Consider the following 21,993-nt stretch of genomic DNA (forward strand, 5'->3'; position numbering starts at 1 on the left):
AAAGGGGGAGGGTTTTTTTTACATGCCACGCCATATCTCAAAAAATGTATGTTTATTGCTTAAAACTTTACACACTTCTTTGTTATATTAATCTAAAGATCTGTATACTTTTTGGTTTTGAAACTAAAATTTATTTTAGTGATATTTAGTTTTCACATGTCCCACAGTATCTCAAAAACAATATATGGTTATTGCTTAAAACTTTCTCAGAAGCTATTTATGATTATTGCATAAAACTTCCACACAAGACGACGAGCGTATCATGCGCTCATGGCGCAGCTGTTTATTTTATCATGCTTTCGTAAACGACATCACGAGTTGGTTGATCGTGGTAGAAACCTTATTCCTTATGTCGTAACTACAATCCTGTTCCCATTTCACGAATGTTACCTACCGAAATAGATTATTTACCAGGTTTTGAATAAAATGAGGAACACGACGAGTGTCACCTTGGAACAGGATCTGCTTACCCTTCTGGAGCACCTGAGATCAGTCCCAGTTTTTGTTGGGCTCGTGTTGCTTAGTCTTTACTTTTCTATTTTTCGTTTTTGGTTTCTGTGTTATTTCTTGTGTACTATTATTTGTATGTTTTTCTTTTTCTTTTTAGCCATGGTGTTGTCAGTTTATTTTCGATTTATAAGTCTGAATATCCTTCTGGTATCTTTTGCCCCTCTTTTATTGCAATCAAATTTTTTAACCTTAGATGAGGCTTACTAAGCCAATTAAATCTAAAGATATTGAAAGTAAAAGATGAAACAAACAGACTTCTTTTTAGTAGTTTTTCACCACTTGTTATTAAAATCAACTTGAAGGGGCAAAGGTAAATAAAAAAAAACAAATGAAAAAGTCAGAATTATTATCATTAAGTTTGATGTGCTTTTAGATAATGCACTGTTTGGACAAAAGAAGATATGTTTAAATTCTATGGTACATTCATATTGTAACACATACAGTTTTGTCATCTTATCCGTATTCATTACGTTAAACCGTTTTGTATTTCGTATTTTAATAATTTGTTTGTAATTTTTCCTCGTATTACGACTTCGTTTATTAGAAACACATTGAAAAGAATTTTCTTTAATAAAGAAGTTATGATTTTTGTCGAACCAGTTATGACTCTAATATGATGACTATGGATTTAGTTTATTTGTCTTTTTCTCTTATATTATTTTTATCTACGTTAATAAGACATTGCTACGGAGTAACAACAGGTAAGTTTAATTAAAATCTTATTTCAGTTAAAATACAATTTACACTTTAAGTCAAAGTAAAGTCCGATTAACACGTTGCAAATTTTAAGTTCAATTGAAATCTAATTACAAACTTAACTTCCATTATCATCTTACGTCAAAGCTAATTCCCGTAACATGAATTGTCAAACTTAACTGCCACAAAGGGCATATGATACAAATATTATTTCACGATGATTTTTGATTTTCGTACACGATGTTTTAACAAGTCAGTTCAAATACAGTATGTAAAAGAAAATATCTCTACTTGTGCTACATTTTGAGATAAATGGTGTAGAAATCTCTGATTTTAATCCGATCTTCAGTTTCTTAGACATTTCAATCCTTTAGGGAAAGACATACCTATCATTTATAAAAGATAAACACAGACAGTCATATTTGTATTAAAAATCATGTTAACAAATATTCGTTTACATCATGTCAGATGGTCTATATTTGTGTAACACTTGTATGGGAGTCATTATTTCTTTAAATCTTTACGATTTAATAAAATTGGTTTACTGTTTATCTAATATATCTAAAGGTTTCTCAGAAGTAATTACGCAACAAGAGAGTGCAGGTTAACCGGTGTACGGTACTACCTGGAAAGGTTTTAAAGAATGGCAGGAAATAGGTTGAAAAAATCTGAATGCACTTCATGATTTAGAAAATTAAACGTCTACCTGGAATTGACATTCCTTTTTTTATTTTAAATCTACAGAAGGTGATAAAATAAACTAACAACTGAGTTTAAATTGGATATGGTCCTCTCATTTTACAAAATCACCTATTGTTGTTGTGTGCAGATATCTATTGTTTGCTATTGTCCAATTAATCACAACAATACTTAACATAGGGGAACATCTCAAACTTAGTTTATTTTGACACTTTCTGTGGGAACAAAAAGAAAGTGAATATCAAAAATCTAGAGAAATTTAAAGTTAAACAAAACAGAAAATACATTTGGAATTTTATTATTTAGTGCCTGCCATGCATTACATTCAATCTTTTCCAGGTGTATAATGTTGTCTGCACTCAGAGTGAAATTAAGGGTGTGCATAAGGTAACATATGCTAGAATGTTATGATGAACTAAGAGTTCGGATTTAGAGTTGCCATCCGTAACTAATTTCTGGTCATTATCTTCATCAACAATAATTAATGTTACGTTATAAAATTTTGCGTGCTTACAGAATACACACAGGACAAATTTGAACAGGTAAAAAGGTAAATTGTGAAGTAAGATATTAAAACAATGACCAATCCAATATCAAATTAAGTGTTAGGGGTTAAAATGAGATGTAGGGAGTATTCATCAATTTCAACAATTTCTTGTTAATACTTCAAAACAATCATCAGCCAAAATTTTATCAGAAGTTCAAAAAACCTATGTGGATTCCAATCTATGATACAAAGGGTGGTTTCAACCATATGTCCCCAGGAAAACGAATTCTTCGTCAATAAAAAAGAAAGGTGTGTACTAACATATTTTTACATAAAATACACGGATACATAGCAAAATCATTTGCTTTGGCTTTCTTCACATATTAAAAAACAATCCACGAAATAACCATCAATGATGAAAGTGGTTTTAGTGCTTTGAACTAGCTGTTAGTAAATGCGAGTACTCTCATATCTGTAATTAGTGTCTTTTTGTTGTTGGGATGTACAAGTAGCCGGCCACGTTCACTTGTATTTGTAGTATACGATTTTTATCCTTCTGATGGGTTAAGTCTTTTTTCAACTGATTTCTATAGCTCGTTCTTACATTGTACTGTTATAACACTGTCCCATGTTAGGGGAGGGTTGGGATGCTGCATACATGTTAAACCCCGCCACATTCTGTATGTTCGTGACTGTCCCGAGTCAAGAGCCTGTAACTCAGTGGTTGCCGCTTGTTTTTGTGCTACATAATTGTTTTTCGTTCATTTTTTTTTTGTACATAAAATAGGCCGTTAGTTTTCTCATTTGAATTGTTTTACCTTCTAAACCTTTTGAATTCGAGCGTCACTGATGAGTATTTTGTAGAGGAAACGCGCGTCATGCGTAAATACGAAATTTAATCCTGGTTTCTATGATGAGTTTATTTACAACCACTGGGTCGATGGTGCTGTTGGTGGAGTTTTAATTCCCCGTGGGTATCATCCGCCTAGTAGTCAGCACTTCTGTGCTGACATGAACTACCATTGATATGGTCATAGTTATAAATTAACTGTTTATAAAATTATTGAAAAACCTAAGGCTTGTCTACCTCAGGAAAAGATGACCTTCGCTGTATTTGGCAAAACTTTAAGGATTTTTGGTCCTCAATGCCCTCTAACTTCGTACTTTATTGACTTTTTTAACTTTTTGGGATTCGAACGTCACTAATGAGTCTTTCGTAGACGAAACTCGCGTCTTGCGTAAATACAAAATTTAATACTGGTTTCTATGATGAGTTTATTTACAACCACTGGGTCGATGCTACTGCTGGTGGAGTTTAAATTCCCCGTGGGCATCACCTGCTTAGTAGTCAGAACTGTGCGGACATGAATTTTCATTGATATGGTCATAATTATAAATTAACTGTTTATAAAACTTTTGAAAAACCTAAGGCTTTTCTACCTCAGGAATAGATTACCTTCGCTGTATTTGGCAAAGCATTATGGCATGTTGGGCCTCAATGCTCTTCAACTTCGTACTTAGGCGTTTTAAACTTTTTGGGGGGTTCGAGCGACACTGATGAGTCTCTTGTAGACGAAACGCGCGTCTAGCGTAAATACAAAACTTAATCTTGGTATCTATGATGAGTTTATTTACCCAGAGGCGGATTTAGAGGGGGGGCAGGGGGCCCGGGCCCCCCCTTTTTGGGAAAAAATTTGGTTGCTTATATAGGGAATCACTGAAGCGTGACTGAAGCGGGCCCCCTCTTAGGTCAGTCAGTGGGCCCCCACTTATGAAAATTTCTGGATCCGCCACTGTTACCTTCTCATTACCGAAACTTTTATAGCTGACTTTACGGTATCGGCTTCGCCGATGGTTAAAGGCCATATGATAACATAACCTGTAGTTGTTAATTTCTGTGTCATTTGGTCTCTTGTAGAGAGTTGTCTCATTGGCAATCATACCACATCTTCTTTTTTATAAATTAAACGTCAATCAACCAATCATACTGAAGTTTATCAATGACACAGAGCACGAACTATTTATTACTGTGTCACAAACCCGTAGGGATAATTGGGTGTAGAAATATGGTCATCCTTGATTCAGTAAAATCATTGCTTTAGTGGTGGGTCTGTTTGATTGTTTGGAATAAACAAAAAAGACACAATACCTGGTCAGATGAGAACAATATAGCCAATGCCACGTGATGAATGAGTACCATGCATGCTCGTCATACGTCGAAGAACCTTTGCGAAAACTCTCTAGTGTCCGTAGATTGTATACTTTAAGGTAGAATGGCTGTTCCTATTCAACAAATTCTTTGCATCTACCTTTCTATTGATCTAATGGTTACGTTGTACTAGTCCTGAAACATTTCACACTGAAAGTTATGCCAACAACAATCACTAATCAATACAAAAAAATCCCTCAAAACAATACTTTTTTTACTGGTATATACCCGCTAAAAACTAAATCAACTATAAAACACATGGAGGTTTTGTACAATGAGTACAATGTGTAGTTAATTTCCATTCAATACTATTTTTATAGGTTGATATCGTTTTCTTAAAAAGCTGAGGAAAAAAATGATTTTTGTGTTTCTAGTTTATATAAGAAGAAAAGAGTAACTACATTCTTTCGATATTATAAAAAAAAAGTGTCAGACTTGATAAGCATCTCTGAAAAATATTTTCATATATTCCATATAAAATAGTCTATTACTAGCAATTGAATTTCGTATTTGCATATCAAATTGCATTATCAGGCATACTATTACTCATAACCATTTATTTCCTTTTCAGATATTCATTCTACAATACCTGACACAACACTAAATATAACTGATGTAATTCTCACAACACCTGAAGTAACCCTCACAACACATGAAGTAACCCTCACAAAACTGGGAGTAACGCGGAAAACAACACGCGAAGCAACACTCACAACACTTGAAGTAACGCTTAATACAACCAAAGAACAGATAACAGGTATGCTTTACTACAAATATGATTCTATTGGTTTTAATATTAATCTATTGATAGATTCAGCTGTTACAGTAAAATCTAGAAAATCTACATAGTTATAAGGTTATTATGCACCATTCATACTGTATTTGCTGATACATGTAAACTAGAATAATTTTACTCCTATGTGAGATGAAAAAGTATTAGGGCTCTGAGATTGCATTTTGAAATGCTATTTCAAATGAATAAAGTCGTTACAATTAACCATATTTAATGTTTATTTTTTTGTGATTATTATTATTTTAAATAGGTTTTTGTTTTCATTCATATTTCCTTTTTTACGAGAACAGAAAAAGCGATAATTTTTCTACGCTACACTTAGATCTTATTTAACCAGAGATGAGTCTATTTTATCTGATAAAATTAACAAAGAAAAACATATGTTATCTAAGATTTAAATCAATTAATACAAAGTTAAATTACCTATCAGTTACTCTGAATTCAACAAAGGTCGTAAGTGCTTCAACACGTGATATGAACGAAACTTTTAATAAAATTTTATAGTTCAGGTATACAACTAGTATACCGAAAGAAACTTTTTATCCCACACATTGTATATTGACGAGTTTTGATTGCCATGATTCAATTTCACATTGTATGTTTTTGCAATAGACGACAGATGACGTCTACTTCAAAATTCCAATCGTAACCAACACATCTACATGTTTTTCTTTTTTATTAGTGCATGTCAATAGCGTGACATATTGCATTTTGAATTTTCCCAATTTGTCTTGTAATTTTTCAGACTTCTCACTTCTTCATTTTTTACCGGATTCCATATCCAAAATTTTTACACCCTTTATTCCGCAACACCGTCTTTTAAATCCAGTTTCCTACATCCCAAAAGCATGGCATACCACTCATCTTTTGGATCTTTCTTAAATTAAAAGAGGTCGTTTTATTTTACTGGATGAAATAAATATAATTAGGGAAATTTTCAGACTTGAGCCGTAGTTTTCTTAAATACTTAGATTTTCTAGATTCGTTCCGCTAACACTAGTTAAACTATGGTGTTATGCTTTGATTAGACGAGAAAGGATGTTACAAAACAAAGATGTATACACTATGGCAGATTTCTTCAAATATAAGTTGATATAATAAGATTGGAGATATATATCTATTTTCGTGAACATTATGTAACAGTGCATATTTTTATTTAGTAAATTGGCGCTTCGATTACCTAGGTTCAATCGAAAATTATATATTTTAAGTGGCTGCACATTTCTGTCAATATAAATAGTTCAAGTAATTATCAATTGAAAAGACTTTTGTAAAATTCTTTAGTTTAAGTGAGGGGTTGTGTTGGTTCAAAAAAATATCTAATAGTCATTAAAAAAAGAGGAATAGAGAAAAACGGGAGAGAAAAAAGAGAATACAGAATAATAGGTTGCTAAAATAAAAAGAATGGACAATAGAGGGAGAGAAAAGAAAATGATGGCATAAGAAACTAAAGAACACAGAAATGAGGAACTTTCATCCAGAGCCTCCGATATATTATCAAAGATTTGTTATCATAGTTTGCAGTTTATCACGTTTGTTTTTCTTAATTGTAATTTACAATTTGTTCTAATTACAGAAAGTTCTACCGTTTCCAGTTCTACAATCAAGTCAAATGGTATACACCTTTATATAATTCATGAATACTCAGTAATTAAAAGGGATTGTGTACATTTAGTGAAAAAAAAATCGTTTGCATAATTTAACATTGAAGTGGTAAAATTTTGGTAGAAAAAAAATATATTTTAGTCCACAAGGCAGCAACTTGTTAAAGCATTCGAAAACAAGACAAGAAATCCAGATAGCAACACATAGTTCTTATAGTAATAAACGCTTTTTGGACGAGTTGGCTGCATAGTTCTTTTCGACTATCACTAACCTGTTTACATAACAGTAACAAGTGGTGCGATCGAAACCTAGTCCTTTAACATATAGCTTCACATTTTTATTCAATTTTTAACGTTTTTATTTTGATATTTTCATCTTTAAATGGGGTATACATTGATAGTAAAAAATATAATAAATACAGGAAAATAAGTGAAATAAGTGAAAAGAATATATTAGAAATGAATAAAATAGAAATAGAAAATAATGTTCCCGTGGTCATATTATAGGACTACGATAAAACCCGCTCATTCTGGACAAAGAATTGACGCTTTACCCGAAACTTTCTATAAATTTATGTTTTAAGCCCCAGTCCCACTAGACCACGATCGCACCACGGTCATCGCGATCTAAAATAAATTTAGATCGTGGTGAGGTCGCGGTATGAGCGGCATGAAAATGTTAATTTTCGTTGCTATTACGATGCTACTACGTCCTAATTACGCTTCTACAACGATCCCACTACGATTAAACCACGTTCTCACCGCGCTTATTCTGCGACCTCACTACGCTTATAAAGATCTTTCTACGCTCTTCACGTTCTCACTACGACCATACCACGAGTTATCCGATTGCAACACGATCTTACTGTGATTATAGCACGTTCTTACCACGATTATACTACGTTCATACCTCGATCTTACTACTTTCTCAGCAATACCGTCAATATCGTGTTTCATATTAATATAGTTCCATTCCTTCTATTTCTGATTAAAACGGAGATTTCTCGGAAACAATACAGTCATGCCACCAAAATCTACTAGATAGTTATCAAAGGTGCCAGGATTATAATTTAGTACGCCAGACGCGCGTTTAGTCTACATAAGACTCATCAGTGACGCTCAAATCAAAATATTTATAAAGCCAAACAAGTAAAAAGTTGAAGAGCATTGAGGATCCAAAATTCCAAAACGTTGTGCCAAATACGGCACGTAGTTGTGGTGGTAGGGGTTGATGCAGAGGCAGAGGGAGCAAAGTATGAACGCCATTATACTAAATTCCAAATAGTACACAAGAAACTAAAATTAAAAATAGTACAAGACTAACAAAGGCCAGAGGCTCCAGTCTTGGGACAGGCGCAAAAATAGTGGGGTTAAACATGTTTGTGAGATCTCAACCCTCCCCCTATACCTCTAGCCAATGAAGAAAAGTAAGCGCATAACAATACGCACATTAAAATTCAGTTCAAGAGAAGTTCGAGTCTGATGTCAGAAGATGTGACTAAAGAAAATAAACAAAATGACAATAATACATAAACAACAACAGACTACTAGCAGTGAACTGACATGCCAGCTCCAGACTTCAATTAAACTGATACTATACACATAAGTAGTATAATACTTGTCATTAAGAGATGTCGGAACGACCAATCAAACCTAAATTACAACCTATTGCTGGTCCATAAAGCTCAAATGACGATGTTTTAGTGAACGATAGCAGAGATTACACAGATGTGTCAATATATATAGGAAGATGTGGTATGAGTGCCAATGAGACAACGCTCCATCAACGTAAAAATCTATAAAAGTAAATCATTATAGGCCAAGGTACGGCCTTCAATACGGAGCCTTAGCTCACACCGAACACGCTATAAAGGGCCCCAAAAAAAATACTAATGTTAAACCATTTAAACGGGAAAAACCAACGATCTAATCTATATAAAAACGAGAAGCATGGTTGAGCCGTTAGAGCAAATGGATAAATACATTCAGACAAACAAAATCTATGGAGTTTTTTTTTATATATTTTATGTGAAAATGACAATGAAAATGATGGTCGTAGTGTGACCGTAGTAAGGTTTTGAGAAGAGCGTGATGAGGATGGCAAGGGCGTGCTAGAATCGTACTATGGTCGTGAACAGCGTGGTAAAGTCGTAGTGGAAGCGTAGTTGGGTCGCGGTGAGAACGTGATGGTCGTATCAATGTCGTGATAACGTCGCTGTGAGATCGTAGCGCGATCTCTCCGATTAGAATCACGCTCTCGCTACGATTGTACAGCGACCTTTGCGATCTTATTACGATCTTAGTGCGCTTTCACTACGCTTTTACTACGACCTAATTTCGCCACGACCGCACCACGATTGTTTTGAACATGTTCAAAGTTGTCCACGCTCTTCACGATCTTGAAGACCTCACCACGACCGTGGTACGACCTTACTGCGACCTACACGATCGTACCGCGATCATCAAAATTTGCATTTTTTTCACAGATCGTAGTGCGATCTTGGCCTAGTGGGACTGGGGTATTAGAATTCGAGTGAATCTATTAAAGATATAAAAATAGATTTGTGGTATATACATTACGTTGAAACAGCAAAAAACCGAGATAAATGAAAAGACAAACAAGGTCTTACTAATTGTCTTTTTATTGCACATTCAAAGCCATAACATTTGCATTAACAGTTTGTATAGCAACAGGAATAACACTTAGAAAAAACACAATGAAATAAACGGTTTTGAATTCTAAATAAATGTTTAAAAACAGCAGATCGATCAATTGATGTAAGAACAATAAAAACAAACTCAGTGGGCTCTTGATATCCTTACGACAAGTATAGTAGAGTAGAAACATCTCTCTCATTTTTTTCAGATGGAAGACCTGACTATACATGGATAGCTTATGTGGTGGTGGGATCGTTAATGCTCCCATTGGCTGTTGTATCTTTTGTCAATTGCATACGGTAAGTTTGTTAGTCTATTTGTATAGAGGATCTACTTTTAAAATACAGCCGTTTTACACGCGACAATTTTGTAATATTTCAAGATAGTTGTATAAAATTGAAGAAGATGTGATATGATTGCCGATGAGGCAACTCTCCATCCAAGTCACAATTTGTAAAAGTAAACAAGGATAGGTCAAAGTACGGTTTTTAACACAGAGCCATGGTTTACACCGAACAACAAGCTATAAAGGGTCCACAAAATGACTCGTATGAGATCATACACGGAATTATGAGGAAGCTTATGGATCTTATTACATCATTGTCGAATATAAATAAGGAGATGTGCCATTAATTGATTGCTAATTAGACAACTAACCTACAGTTAAACCTCAGAATTTTTACAAGTCTCACTCCCAACGCTGCCTTGTTTTTGCAACACACCCCAAATCCCGGATTCGCACCTTCAGAATATCAGATGACTTGTTTTCAATATCACATCGTTTACACCCCGAGACGCAAATATAATCACCTGAGCTTTGTTCGAGCGAAAATTGTTCACCTTCATCACAAACGTCCAAAACCAAATGTTTGAACGCCAAGGATGTATTTGTACAAAAACAAATGGAGAACGTTCTGATGAAAAGGCATCTGAATTTATAATAGCCTAGTTCATGTAAATATACTTATTTTAACAGGCCTTACATGACTTGAACAATCATTTTGAAATAAATAAATTTTTATGACATTTTAACATTATCAACATTATAAATGTAATATTAATAATTCAACTATTTCAGAGTAAGGCGAGGTGATGACACGCAAGAAAAGGAAACGCTTTAAAAGGCGTAAACATACTAGTGTAATGTGATTCAAAACAATGTATTCACTTGAGTGTCTTATTTTTTTTGTATTCTTTTGTGAATAAACTTTTATAAAATTTCAAATAGGTATTTATGTTTATAAAAATGTATTATCATGTATAACTTACATTGTTATTTGTTGTTGTTGTTAGTAAAGAACAAGATAGATAAAAGAACATTCTGATTTGCAGTTGATTTTTAAACATTTTATATGAGTTAATTTGATTACTTCCCTTACAATATCCTATGCGTGTTTTCGTCTTAAAATCAAAAAGATTATTAGATCAACTGTTGCACCCTGATCTATTCGCTCTTTTGCTCTAAATGAGTTTGATGGTGATTGTCAAATAATCATAAAACGACAAAGGCATTTTAACGGGTATTCTTGAACATGATAACGCATAAGTTCATTGTTGTTAATGTGAACAGTCAGCATAAAACGCCGGATACAGAAAGAATTTTTGAAATATTAACAGCTGGATTTTCATCACCAAACTATCATTTTTAATTCCATTGATCGATATGTTTTCCTGAAATAAATTTTTCAAAATAAGAAAAGGGAACCAGATGACAACAAAGGGTCAGAAGAACAATCAAATATTTTAAAAGTAAAAAGAAACTACCGATGGCCAAAAGAAAACAAAAAAATAACTGGCAACATTCAACGAAACAAAGATATTAAAGAATCAGCTTTTTGACCTCTCTGTTAGATAAAGCGGAAATATTAAGTACATCCTGCGATAAAATGAAGAAAACGAAGAATCAGAAAATACGTGTACAGCTATCAACCACTTAAAGTCGCAATAACACCTTTAAAAATAGATTCATTAGATTATGTATATGACATGAGAATTGTATGGAAACCTAGAATTGAAAACACAGCGAGGCGAACATAAATTAAGACAACAGTACCATACCTTTATTTAATATTTATAAATCGATTAATCCAAAACAAACCCGGATCTCAAAATCGCAGATATCCAAAGGAGGAAAACAACAATCTAACAAAAACACTAAACTGATTCAAAAACAAACGCTGACACACATAGAAACGGACTACTGGATAACAACTGCCATTTTAATTGCTTGGTACAGGACATTTTAAGAAATTTTGTCGTTACATGTCTTATAAGTATATCAATATATAGCTATACATATGTGTAGAATCGGAAGCACACAAACTAGAAATTAAACCCGTATATAGTCTATTTTTGTAATCACCTAGATAGTTTTTGTCGACTGTCTTATAATTAAGTTTTTATTTTGCTCTCGTTTTCGTAATCGTATATGCGACACAAACGTTAATTGAAATGATTGATAAGATTATTGGAATCTTTCCAAGCTCGGTAAAGAACATCAAGCTAACATTTAGGATGTGCTATTCTGTTTGAAATAAGTTAGGTTAATATTTCTGATAACATATAGGCTGGTTTTCTTTTAGTTTGAAATAAACTATTAAAAATAGCGGATTAAAACTTTGAACAAATAAAAGTCAAACAAGTTGACTTGATACACTGTATGTAAATGGCCAAACAAACAGACTTCTTTTCAGAAATTTGTCCCCACTATATATTAACTTGTAATTAAAATCCCCTTAAAGGGATGTAGGTAAATAGAAAATAAATGAAAAACATTAACATTTCTATTAAGTTTGATTTTGCTTGAGGAAATTCATTGTTCGAACAAAATAAGACACTTTTAAATTATATCGCGAATTAATATTGTAATGTACAAATGGAATAAACGGTTTTGTCATCTGATCCATGTCGATCCAGCTCATTACGTTGAACCGTTTTGTATATCGTATTATATTTTTTGGAATGTTTCCCCGTAAGAGTTCATTTATTAGAAACAATGGAAAGAATATATCTACAAATCAATTTAAAAAGGAAGTTGTGATTTTGTTTTATCAGCTATGGCTCTAATATGATAACTATGGATTTATTCTATATTCCTTTCTCCCTAATAGTACTTTCATCTGCATTTATAATGAATTGTTATGGAGATACAACAGGTAAGTTTAATTCTAATCATACGCCAAACTTGATTTCAATAAACAATCTTACGTCGAGCTTGAATTCAACAAAGAATCTTACCTCAAACTTGAATTCAATGAACAATCTGATGTCGAACTTGAGTTAAATAAACAATCTTACGTCGAACTTGAATTCAACAAAGAATCTTTAAGTTACCTCAAACTTGAATTCAATAAACAACAAGATGTCGAACTTGATTTCAATAAACAATCTTACGTCGAACTTGGATTCAATAAACAATATTACGTCAAACTTGAGTTCAATAAACAACCAGATATCGAACTTGAGCTTCATCGATATCCACATCAACCTCAAGTTAAATTAAAATATTTCGTCAAATTAACGTTCCATTTTCATCTCGAATCCAACTTTTAAACGTTTAAAAAACAAATTTATTTTTAGTTTCCCAAACACATTTTTCCTTTAGACATACATTTATAACTGACCATGTGGTATTGAGTTTGCTCAAGATTGAAGGCCGTACGGTTACCTATAGTTTTTAATTTTCATGTCATTTGGTCTGTCTCTTTGGCAATCAAAACAACTCTTCTCATTTCTATACCTTTTGTTATGCCCCATCTACGATAGAAGAGGGGCATTATGTTTTCTTGTCTGTGCGTCCGTCTGTTCGTCCGTCCGTCCATCCGTTCGTCTGTTCGTCCGTCTGTCCCTCTTCAGGTTAAAGTTATTGGTCAAGGTAGTTTTTGATGAAATTGAAGTCCAATCAACTTGAAACTTAGTAAACATGTTCCCTATGATATGATCTTTCTAATTGTGATGCCATTTTTTACCCCAATTTCACGGTCTACTGAACATAGAAAATGATAGTGCCAGTTTTAGGTTAAAGTTTTTGGTCAAGGTAGTTTTTGAAAAAGTCCAATGAACTTGAAACTAATTACACATGTTCCTTGTGATATGATCTTTCTAATTTTAATGCCAAATTAGATATTTTATCCCAATTTCACGGTCCACTGAACATGGAAAATGATAGTGCGAGTGGGGCATACGTGTACTTTGGACTCATTCTTGTTGGTTTTGTTACGAAAAGATAAACACAAGCGAATTATTATCAAAGCAATTGAGTTATCGTCTTTAAATATATATGTTCTTAAATTGGGTTACAATTCTTGAGACGTAATCTTATATAATGTTTTTCTTGGGTAAAATAAACGGCTGATTTACTGTATATTTTTCGAATTACAAAAAAAGTGATTAGTGAATAAAAATTGATACAAGTAATGTTCAAGAAAAATGTCGTTTTAAATAAAGGCAACAGTAGTATACAACTGTTCGAAAGTCATAAATCGGGGTTACAAACTACAACAGAGGGAAACACATAAACAATAAGAGAACAGAGGAGTCCATGAACTCGTTTCCAATCTCTGTGTCACTATCCGGTCAACGCTGAGGGAAGTTCGAGTTCCGGACGTCGAAGGTCGGTGGTTCTCTCCTTTCTCCTCCACCCCTAAGGTAGCACTCCACAGTTAGAAAATAAAATAAAAAATGAGCCACAAAATGTTTTATCATCTCCTATTCCTGGATTTCTAATGCATTAACCTAACTGTTTATGTTGTACATATGTAATCAGTATCTTCCATAGATTTGATTTCCAAAAGTTAAAAGGGTGAAAAATAATTCCTTAAAAAAGGGGGGTAAACATGGCACATATCCCCCCAAAATTTGGACCAAACTAGAATTTTAATGCCTTTGAGTGATACCTTTTCAGAAACTGTTTTCATAAATCTTCCTAATGATCAAATAAAAAATGGGTGTCTTTCGCCTTATTTTTTCGTAAAATCTAATCACAAAGTGCGTGCGACAAACAGTTGGAAAAAACATTACAATAATTGCCAAACCAATGTATGGTATGGACATACAAATACGGACTGTCGTACAGAAAACAGCCTACATTACATACATAATATGATCTTGATGTTTATATAAACCCAATACGAAGGCTATTTTAAAACTCAGCTTTCCAAAAATGAATTTTATTGCACACTAGCTCTTATATTTGAAAAATCCACAGGGGCCAAAATGCGAAACTACACACCTAACTGTGGAGTGCTACCTAACAACTGGTCGCCACGAAATAGGAAGTAGCTGAAAGTGGCTTTAAATCCAATAAATTTGGAGTATTCATAAATGATAAAGCAAGCAAAAAAGCAACACAAAACTCTTAATAATTATTACAACGTACCAATCCCTTAGATTTGACGAATTAGAAATATTGTCGTCCCGGATTCACCAATCTGGCAGTCAAACCTTTGCTAAAGTGTGTCGTCTGTTTAATTGTGTTGGATAATAATTACACAGCCACGCATAGTCAGAATAAGGACGTAAAAGCCGTTGCCACGTGAAGGATAAGTAACACTAACGCATTATATACGAAGAACCTTTGCGAAGACCTGTGGTAGTTCGTATGTTTAATGCTGCAAGGTTCAATGTCTGTTTGTATCTTTTAATATGAAAATCCATATGATTCTGTTTACACTATTTTGTATGTTATAACAAACAATTGAATAAACATTAATGCCCGCGTCACACTGTTCCGATTTTTATATACGATGGACACCCGAATGCGAAAATTGCAAGTTCGTACGAAGTCGGTCCCGATCTCGTAAAAATACCAAAAAGTGACCGAAGCAAGTACGATGAATAACGAAGTCTATACGATGGTGCCGAAATTATATACGATAGCAAAAGATTGACATACGAAGGTTAACCGAAGACGGGTATTTAAGCTTCATATCTCGGCCGAAGCCTACACGATGGATCACGAAGTCTACACGATGGATTACGATGATGGCGTGATGGCAATACGATGTCTAAAAGACGTCGTGTACAGCTTACGATGCATTTAAATTATATGCCGAAGGCATCACGCGTTTTAAATTGTTTGATCAATAATGAATATATATTATATTGTACATTTAATTTCTGGTTTAATCATAAGACGGAAGACCGTGGGCTTGAAAGGTAAAACTTGACTCTGAGTCTCTGCATGGCGGGAAATCGATCTTTTTGTCTAATTCTTATAAAACTTAGTTTATTATCCCCTCGCCTACTACATGTAAGTTGCGTGTAGATAAAATTGTTATGGACACTCTAGAACCAAAATGCTCAAAACTTGGTATGGTGTTACTCGTTAAGAATATCTTAAGCGCTATTGACTTTAAAGTTCAGAGGTCAAGGTCACAGTGGCAGTTGTAATACAAGGCAATATCAACCTTGTGGACACTCTAAAACCAATATGCTTCTAAAGATTTTAACCACATTTGGTATATTGTTCCTCCTTGTAATGATCTGACATTTTTTACGTTCAAGGCCAAAGGTCAAGGTCATGCAGATGGACTTGTTTTTTCTCCTTGAAATAGCATAATACACAGAAAATTGGTTCTATTTTTTTTTTACCTGCTGGTTCTAAAGACAATATTAAAGGTATTTCCAGTTACTGAATGTTTTGGTTGATTTCTAAAAAAATAGTTTATGTATCTAATATGCATATTCAATTTACCATTTTCTGCATGTGTCATATACAAATATAGTGTCCATATTTGTCCCCAATATGTTACATACGAGGGGATGCCACGCTCGGCATTGCCTTGTTTGAACTGTAAAATGTGTGCACTAGTCTGAATAATCACCCATAATTATGCCCATGTTTACTGATCTATCTTAAAGGTAAGGTAATGGGTTCGTTGATCCCTTTTATTCAAAAAGAGCTCTTTCCAGGAGAATATCATAATAATATAGACAAAAGGAAGGATGTGGGGAAAGCAACAAATGCGGCAAAATATTACATATAGAAAACAAAATGGTAATGGAGTAAACATTCGTGTGACAACAACTCAGACGATACATAAAAAATCAGAATAATGAAGAAAAAGTTGGTTTCCCTATATACGTGTACCTGCAGTGTTGGTGTACGAGGCGCGTTTATGATTTTCATTGTGTTACTTGATATGAAAAATTGACAAAAAATAATATTTTACTTGTAAAAGTAAATCCTGAGCCTGTAATAGCTGCTTTTCTTGTTCCATTTGAATTAATAGAAACAACGCTGTCGCCTTTTTTGTTCTCATAGAATCATATGATATGAGCTCCATGTTTTGTAAACGTCTTTCTTAACTGTCGTATTAGACTGACCAGTGCATATCGCGCATGGCACTTTAAATGTATTTTAGCGCGAAAATTAACTTACATTTAGCTGGATTTATTGCCGTCGTAGTTCCATCTTGTCGCCTTCGTACTTTTATTCGATGGCAACACGACGGGATTACGAGGTCTTCACGAAGTCGTGTTGCCATCGTAAGACCTTCGGGTAGCTTCGTGATTCATTCGTGTAGACATCGTAATGTCAAAACCGCCCGATGGAAACGATGGAAACACGAATGCAATACGATGTTCAAAGATGCATTCCCGGTGACATTACGATGGTGAGGATGGTGATACGAACTCAATACGAACCCTCAACATCGGACGCACCTTCGGGGATTTTTTAACATGTTAAAAATTTTAGAACCCTTCCCGAAGTTGTCCCCGAAGGCTAGAAAAAGTGGCCGATGGTTCTACGATGGTTAAAGATGGCACTACGAATAGCCCGATCTGGATACGATCAGTCCCGATTTTGAAAATTTCCATAATCGTGTTGCCATCGGCTTAAAAATCGGGACAGTGTGACGCGGGCATAAATGATTTATTTTAAATTCGAAAATTACTAGATTTTATAAATTTTTAGTTTAATATCGTTTATATTTTTTCCCGATATTATGAAAAAATGTCTGACTTGATAAGAATAAAATTTATAAGCATCTCTTAAAAATAGTTTCTCATATTCAATGGAAAATATTCGATTATTAGTACGGAGAGATAAATTTGCATTTTCGGGCATATAATAACTCAGAAAAATGTATTTCATTTTAGTAATTCAGTCTACGACACTTGAGACAACACTCACAACACATGAAGCAACACTCACGACACATAAAACAACACTCACAACACCTGAAGAAATGCTGGATACCACAAAAGAACAGATAACAGGTATGATATCTTACAAATGTGATTTAATTAGATTTTATTATACTTTATTGATTGGTGCATCTGTAATATTTGACTTTTCGATATGTCAAAAATGTACAGGGTTATTGGTTAATATGCAAAATACTGTATTTGCTCAAACATGTGAACTATGAAAACACGTAATTAGAATAATTTAACTAAAAGTCAGATGAGGAGAGTATGACGACTGTGTTGTTGCATTTTGAAATGTTGTTTCAAATGTTTAAGCCATATCTGAAAACCATGTTTAAAGGGCTTTGCCATTGTGATAGGTAAATTTAATACGTTTTGTCTGCGTCTTTACTTCCATTTTTACGAGGACAGAAAAGGCGATAATTTACAACATTACAACACCCGAGATGGGTCTGTTTTATCTGATAAGATTAACAAAGGAAAATAAAAGGTATATCTTGGATTTAAATCAATTTAAATCAATTAATACAGACTCGACGTTACCACCGAGTAACTGTTAGTATAAAAAAGATCAGAAGTGCTTAAACACAACACATGATATATATGAAAATTTTAATGCAAATTCAAATGTCATACAAATACTATCAGACTATACTGAAAAATACTGTAGCTACATAGACAAGAATGGATTTTCATGTTTCGATTTGATATGCTTGTTTGATTATGTCTTCATCAATGTTTCTATTCCTAAGCAAAACATCTACACTTTTTCTTTGTAAGACGGATTTATTTTTATCTTTTACCACACATTTTAAACGTGTTTCATCCCCATCTTCTTTGTCTTTAGGAAGCCTTTTTTTTATTAGAAGATGTCGAGCATTTTTTTAATCAGTGAAGTTAACTTGTTCTTTGAATTTTTCAAACCTAAAACATATATATAGTTTTCTTCAACAGTTTTGTTCCATTGTTACTTACTGGGGAATATGATTTTATATTTAGTAAGACGGGAATGGTTTTTGCAGAAAACTGCTTACAAAATATCAGATTTCGTCAAAAAATACTGTCATAATAAAAACGAAAGGCATACATATTTATAAGAATATCATGTACATTGTTTACTTAGCGGTGAATATACTTACTTAGTAAAATGGCGATTCGAATAATTTGTTCAGAGACCACCCATTCAAACCCTCCGATAAACGGACAAAGATAATTTAGCATAGCTGTAAGTAATACTTCATGCCTTGTTCTTATTACAGAAAATACTACCGTTCCTAGTGCTATAAAAAGGCCAACATTAAAAGGTTTGCACCGTTATATAATTATAGTATACAATTCCATAAATGTTAGTCCTTAACATGAATCTATGTACATTTAGTGAAAAAGTAACTACTTTGCAATCCACCTAGTTTAACATTTAGAAAAAGTTAAATTTTGGATAAAAATAAGATTGCATTGGAAAACAACTCTACATCATATTTGAATACCAGATAAGAAATCCAGATAGAAATATACAACTATTTAACAATAGATGCATATTGGCCATGTGGACTTGGTAGTTCATCTGCAACAGTCATTAGCCTGCCAACCCAACGGTTGTGCGTTCGAACTAAATCTAGAGGTCATGCTTATTTAGATGTTTCGTTACAAGACAAAAGTGTCTCTTCCGCATATGTATCAAAAACTTGTTCATTTACAGTTTGTATAGTAACAGTAAAGACTCTTTTAGAAAAATAATAACCAATACACATACAGCTTTTGTTTTGAATTCAAAACAGTTATTTAGTAGCAGTAGATCAATAAGTATAAGAACAATAAAAGCATGTACAATGGTCCCTCTACATCCTTACGACAAGCATTGTAGGAAGTAATATTACCCTTATTTATTCAGATGACAGACCTGACTATATATGGATAGCTTATGTGGTGGTGTTAACTTTACTGCTCCCATTAGTTGGTGTGTTCGTTGTTAATTACATACGGTAAGTCTGTTAGTTTAATTGAAAAAGGTACCACATTTTAACACAGCTGTTTAACACGCGTTAATTCTGTAACAATTGAAGATATTTGTATTGCTTCTTTTATGTGTACAGAGATAACTTCACTGGTTGATTATTGTTCTTGAAATAAAAATAAATATATAAAGGCTGGATAATGTCTGCTGAACTGGATCTCAAGTTTTGTTATCATCAATATTTGGATACATAGTGTACAGAGTCAGCCTGTAGAGCTTAATATATGATTGTTCAATATAAAAGGAGATGTGGTATGATTGCCAAAGAGACAATCATAACCGCAGAGCTAGAAATGACGTACTTTACAAACCTCACTCCTATCCTTGACGTAGTTTTCTCCACTCCTTTTTTCCACAATCCTGGGTTTGCATCTTAATAATCATATGATATGGCTTTTTCAATATTATACTTTTATATACTCTGAGACGCTAATATAATCCACATAGCTCTGTTGGAGGGACTATACTTGTTACTTTACTGTGACTACATTCATCAATTCACGAACACTCAAAACAAAAATGTTCTTTTGGGTTTATTCTGGAGACAAACATAATTTTTTTAACTCTTTAATCACGCACTTTTAACATCAATTTATAAGGAGGGATAAAAGGAATAGTGGCTTTAAGGGCCATTTTTGGCCCCACCCCTAAATTTTCATTTAATTTGTCATGTTGTAACTCTATACCATAGACCTTCTGAAAATACTTCCAGAATGTATTCACATCAACGGAGCGTTTTTTATAAAGTCGTTCAATCCTTACCAAGAAAAATGCTTTTATAGATATACTTATTATGTCTTACATGGCTTTGAGAAATATTATATTCATATTTTTATTTATATACATTTGACATTTTACCATTATAATGTTTTCTTGATTAAAACTAATTTCAGAGGAGTAAGGCGAGATAAAAAGCAAGAAAAAGAACATAATTCACCGTACGGCGACCTATAGTTGTTAACATTTGTGTCATTTGGTCTCAGCTTGAGAAATTTCTCAATGCCAATCATGACTCATCTTCATATTTTAAAATATACGACTGCAAAATCGTATACACACTAGAATAATGTGTCCAAATACTTTTTAAATTACTTGAATGTCTTATTTTTTTGTATTCATTTGCAAATAAACATCAGTAGGATTTCCAATAGGTATCAAATTGATTAAAACTTATGATTATGTATTGTTTTTGTTTTGTTTTGAGTAAACAACAAGATGTATAAAGCAAACATTCTGATATGGCGTTTTTTATTTTGTTTTAATTCATCAAAACCATTTATTATTTTGATTACTTCCCTTATTATGTGTTATCTATTCGATTAACTGTTGCATCATGAATAATTTGCTCTATCGTTATGCATACGTCTGATGTGTGTTGTCAAATAATCATAAAACGGTAAAAACATTACAAAGAATAAGTTAATCTGAACATGCACAAGTCGATTTGTGCTAATGTGAAGAGTTATCATAAAATGGACGATTCAAAAAGACCAACAGAAGTAGTTGTAGCTAGTGTTCAGCAAACAACTACCCCTCTGAATTTAGTTTTAAAGAAATCTGTACATGTCGTGTCATTTTAGACAGTAGAAGAAAAGAAAAAAACGAGACACCAAAGGAAGAAATCAAAATCAAAAGTTGTTAAAACGGATTGCACAATGGCAACAAAAAATGAAAACGACTCACATCAATATAGTTAAACAAAAAAATATAAATAGCAACACGCCCCAATCAATGCAAAAGTCTACAAAACAAGGAAAACTACAGACTCATTATCAAACCCACACACAAAAAATTAACTACAAAAATCAGGGTGGTGTATTAAGGTGATCCGGGAAGGGCAAGCAAATCTAGTTCCACATAGAAGAATGGATGTCGACTTAACAAGTGTACATAAATTTTATGATGCTATCAACAAATATGCAGACTCGGTATACAAACACATTAACCAGACAGAAAACCCGCATATAGTGAATAGTCTCTCTTGAGATCTCGAAGTTTGTTGGTGTTAGTTTTTTTTTTTTTAGGGAACCCTTTATTAGTGAAAGTGAAAAATGAACAAATTTGTATATTTTGATCTCTAAGTTAAACCTGATAAGATTTGTCTACAATTTTTAGTAATATTTTGTTTTGTTCCATTTTCACTCGTATAATGGTAAAAAAAATATAAAA

General features: G+C 33.3%; 2 protein-coding genes across 2 annotated transcripts; both read left to right on the plus strand.

The window, feature by feature from the left end:
- The first annotated feature begins 1,042 nt into the window (after positions 1-1,042).
- On the plus strand, positions 1,043-10,986 carry LOC139485591 (uncharacterized). Its single transcript, XM_071270185.1, has 5 exons — positions 1,043-1,211; positions 5,173-5,358; positions 6,971-7,009; positions 9,865-9,955; positions 10,735-10,986. The coding sequence occupies exons 1-5, from the start codon at positions 1,124-1,126 to the stop codon at positions 10,775-10,777; spliced, it is 447 nt and encodes a 148-aa protein (XP_071126286.1). The 5' UTR covers positions 1,043-1,123; the 3' UTR covers positions 10,778-10,986.
- Positions 10,987-12,608: 1,622 nt separating this feature from the next.
- On the plus strand, positions 12,609-21,061 carry LOC139485593 (uncharacterized). Its single transcript, XM_071270186.1, has 5 exons — positions 12,609-12,811; positions 17,760-17,879; positions 19,070-19,114; positions 19,702-19,792; positions 20,718-21,061. The coding sequence occupies exons 1-5, from the start codon at positions 12,724-12,726 to the stop codon at positions 20,776-20,778; spliced, it is 405 nt and encodes a 134-aa protein (XP_071126287.1). The 5' UTR covers positions 12,609-12,723; the 3' UTR covers positions 20,779-21,061.
- The last annotated feature ends 932 nt before the right edge of the window (positions 21,062-21,993 follow it).

The sequence above is a fragment of the Mytilus edulis genome, chromosome 8 (assembly GCF_963676685.1).
Source record: "Mytilus edulis chromosome 8, xbMytEdul2.2, whole genome shotgun sequence".
In the NCBI taxonomy this organism is placed as follows: Eukaryota; Metazoa; Mollusca; class Bivalvia; order Mytilida; family Mytilidae; genus Mytilus; species Mytilus edulis.

Excerpts from the sequence above, each read along its gene's own strand:
- LOC139485591 (XM_071270185.1), top strand. The coding sequence starts at position 1,124 with ATGATGACTATGGATTTAGTTTATTTGTCTTTTTCTCTTATATTATTT. Across the intron at positions 1,212-5,172 it reads TTGCTACGGAGTAACAACAG|ATATTCATTCTACAATACCT; the intron begins GTAAGTTTAATT and ends TTTCCTTTTCAG. Across the intron at positions 9,956-10,734 it reads TCTTTTGTCAATTGCATACG|AGTAAGGCGAGGTGATGACA; the intron begins GTAAGTTTGTTA and ends CAACTATTTCAG.
- LOC139485593 (XM_071270186.1), top strand. The coding sequence starts at position 12,724 with ATGATAACTATGGATTTATTCTATATTCCTTTCTCCCTAATAGTACTT. Across the intron at positions 17,880-19,069 it reads CACAAAAGAACAGATAACAG|AAAATACTACCGTTCCTAGT; the intron begins GTATGATATCTT and ends TTCTTATTACAG. Across the intron at positions 19,115-19,701 it reads AAAAAGGCCAACATTAAAAG|ATGACAGACCTGACTATATA; the intron begins GTTTGCACCGTT and ends TTATTTATTCAG.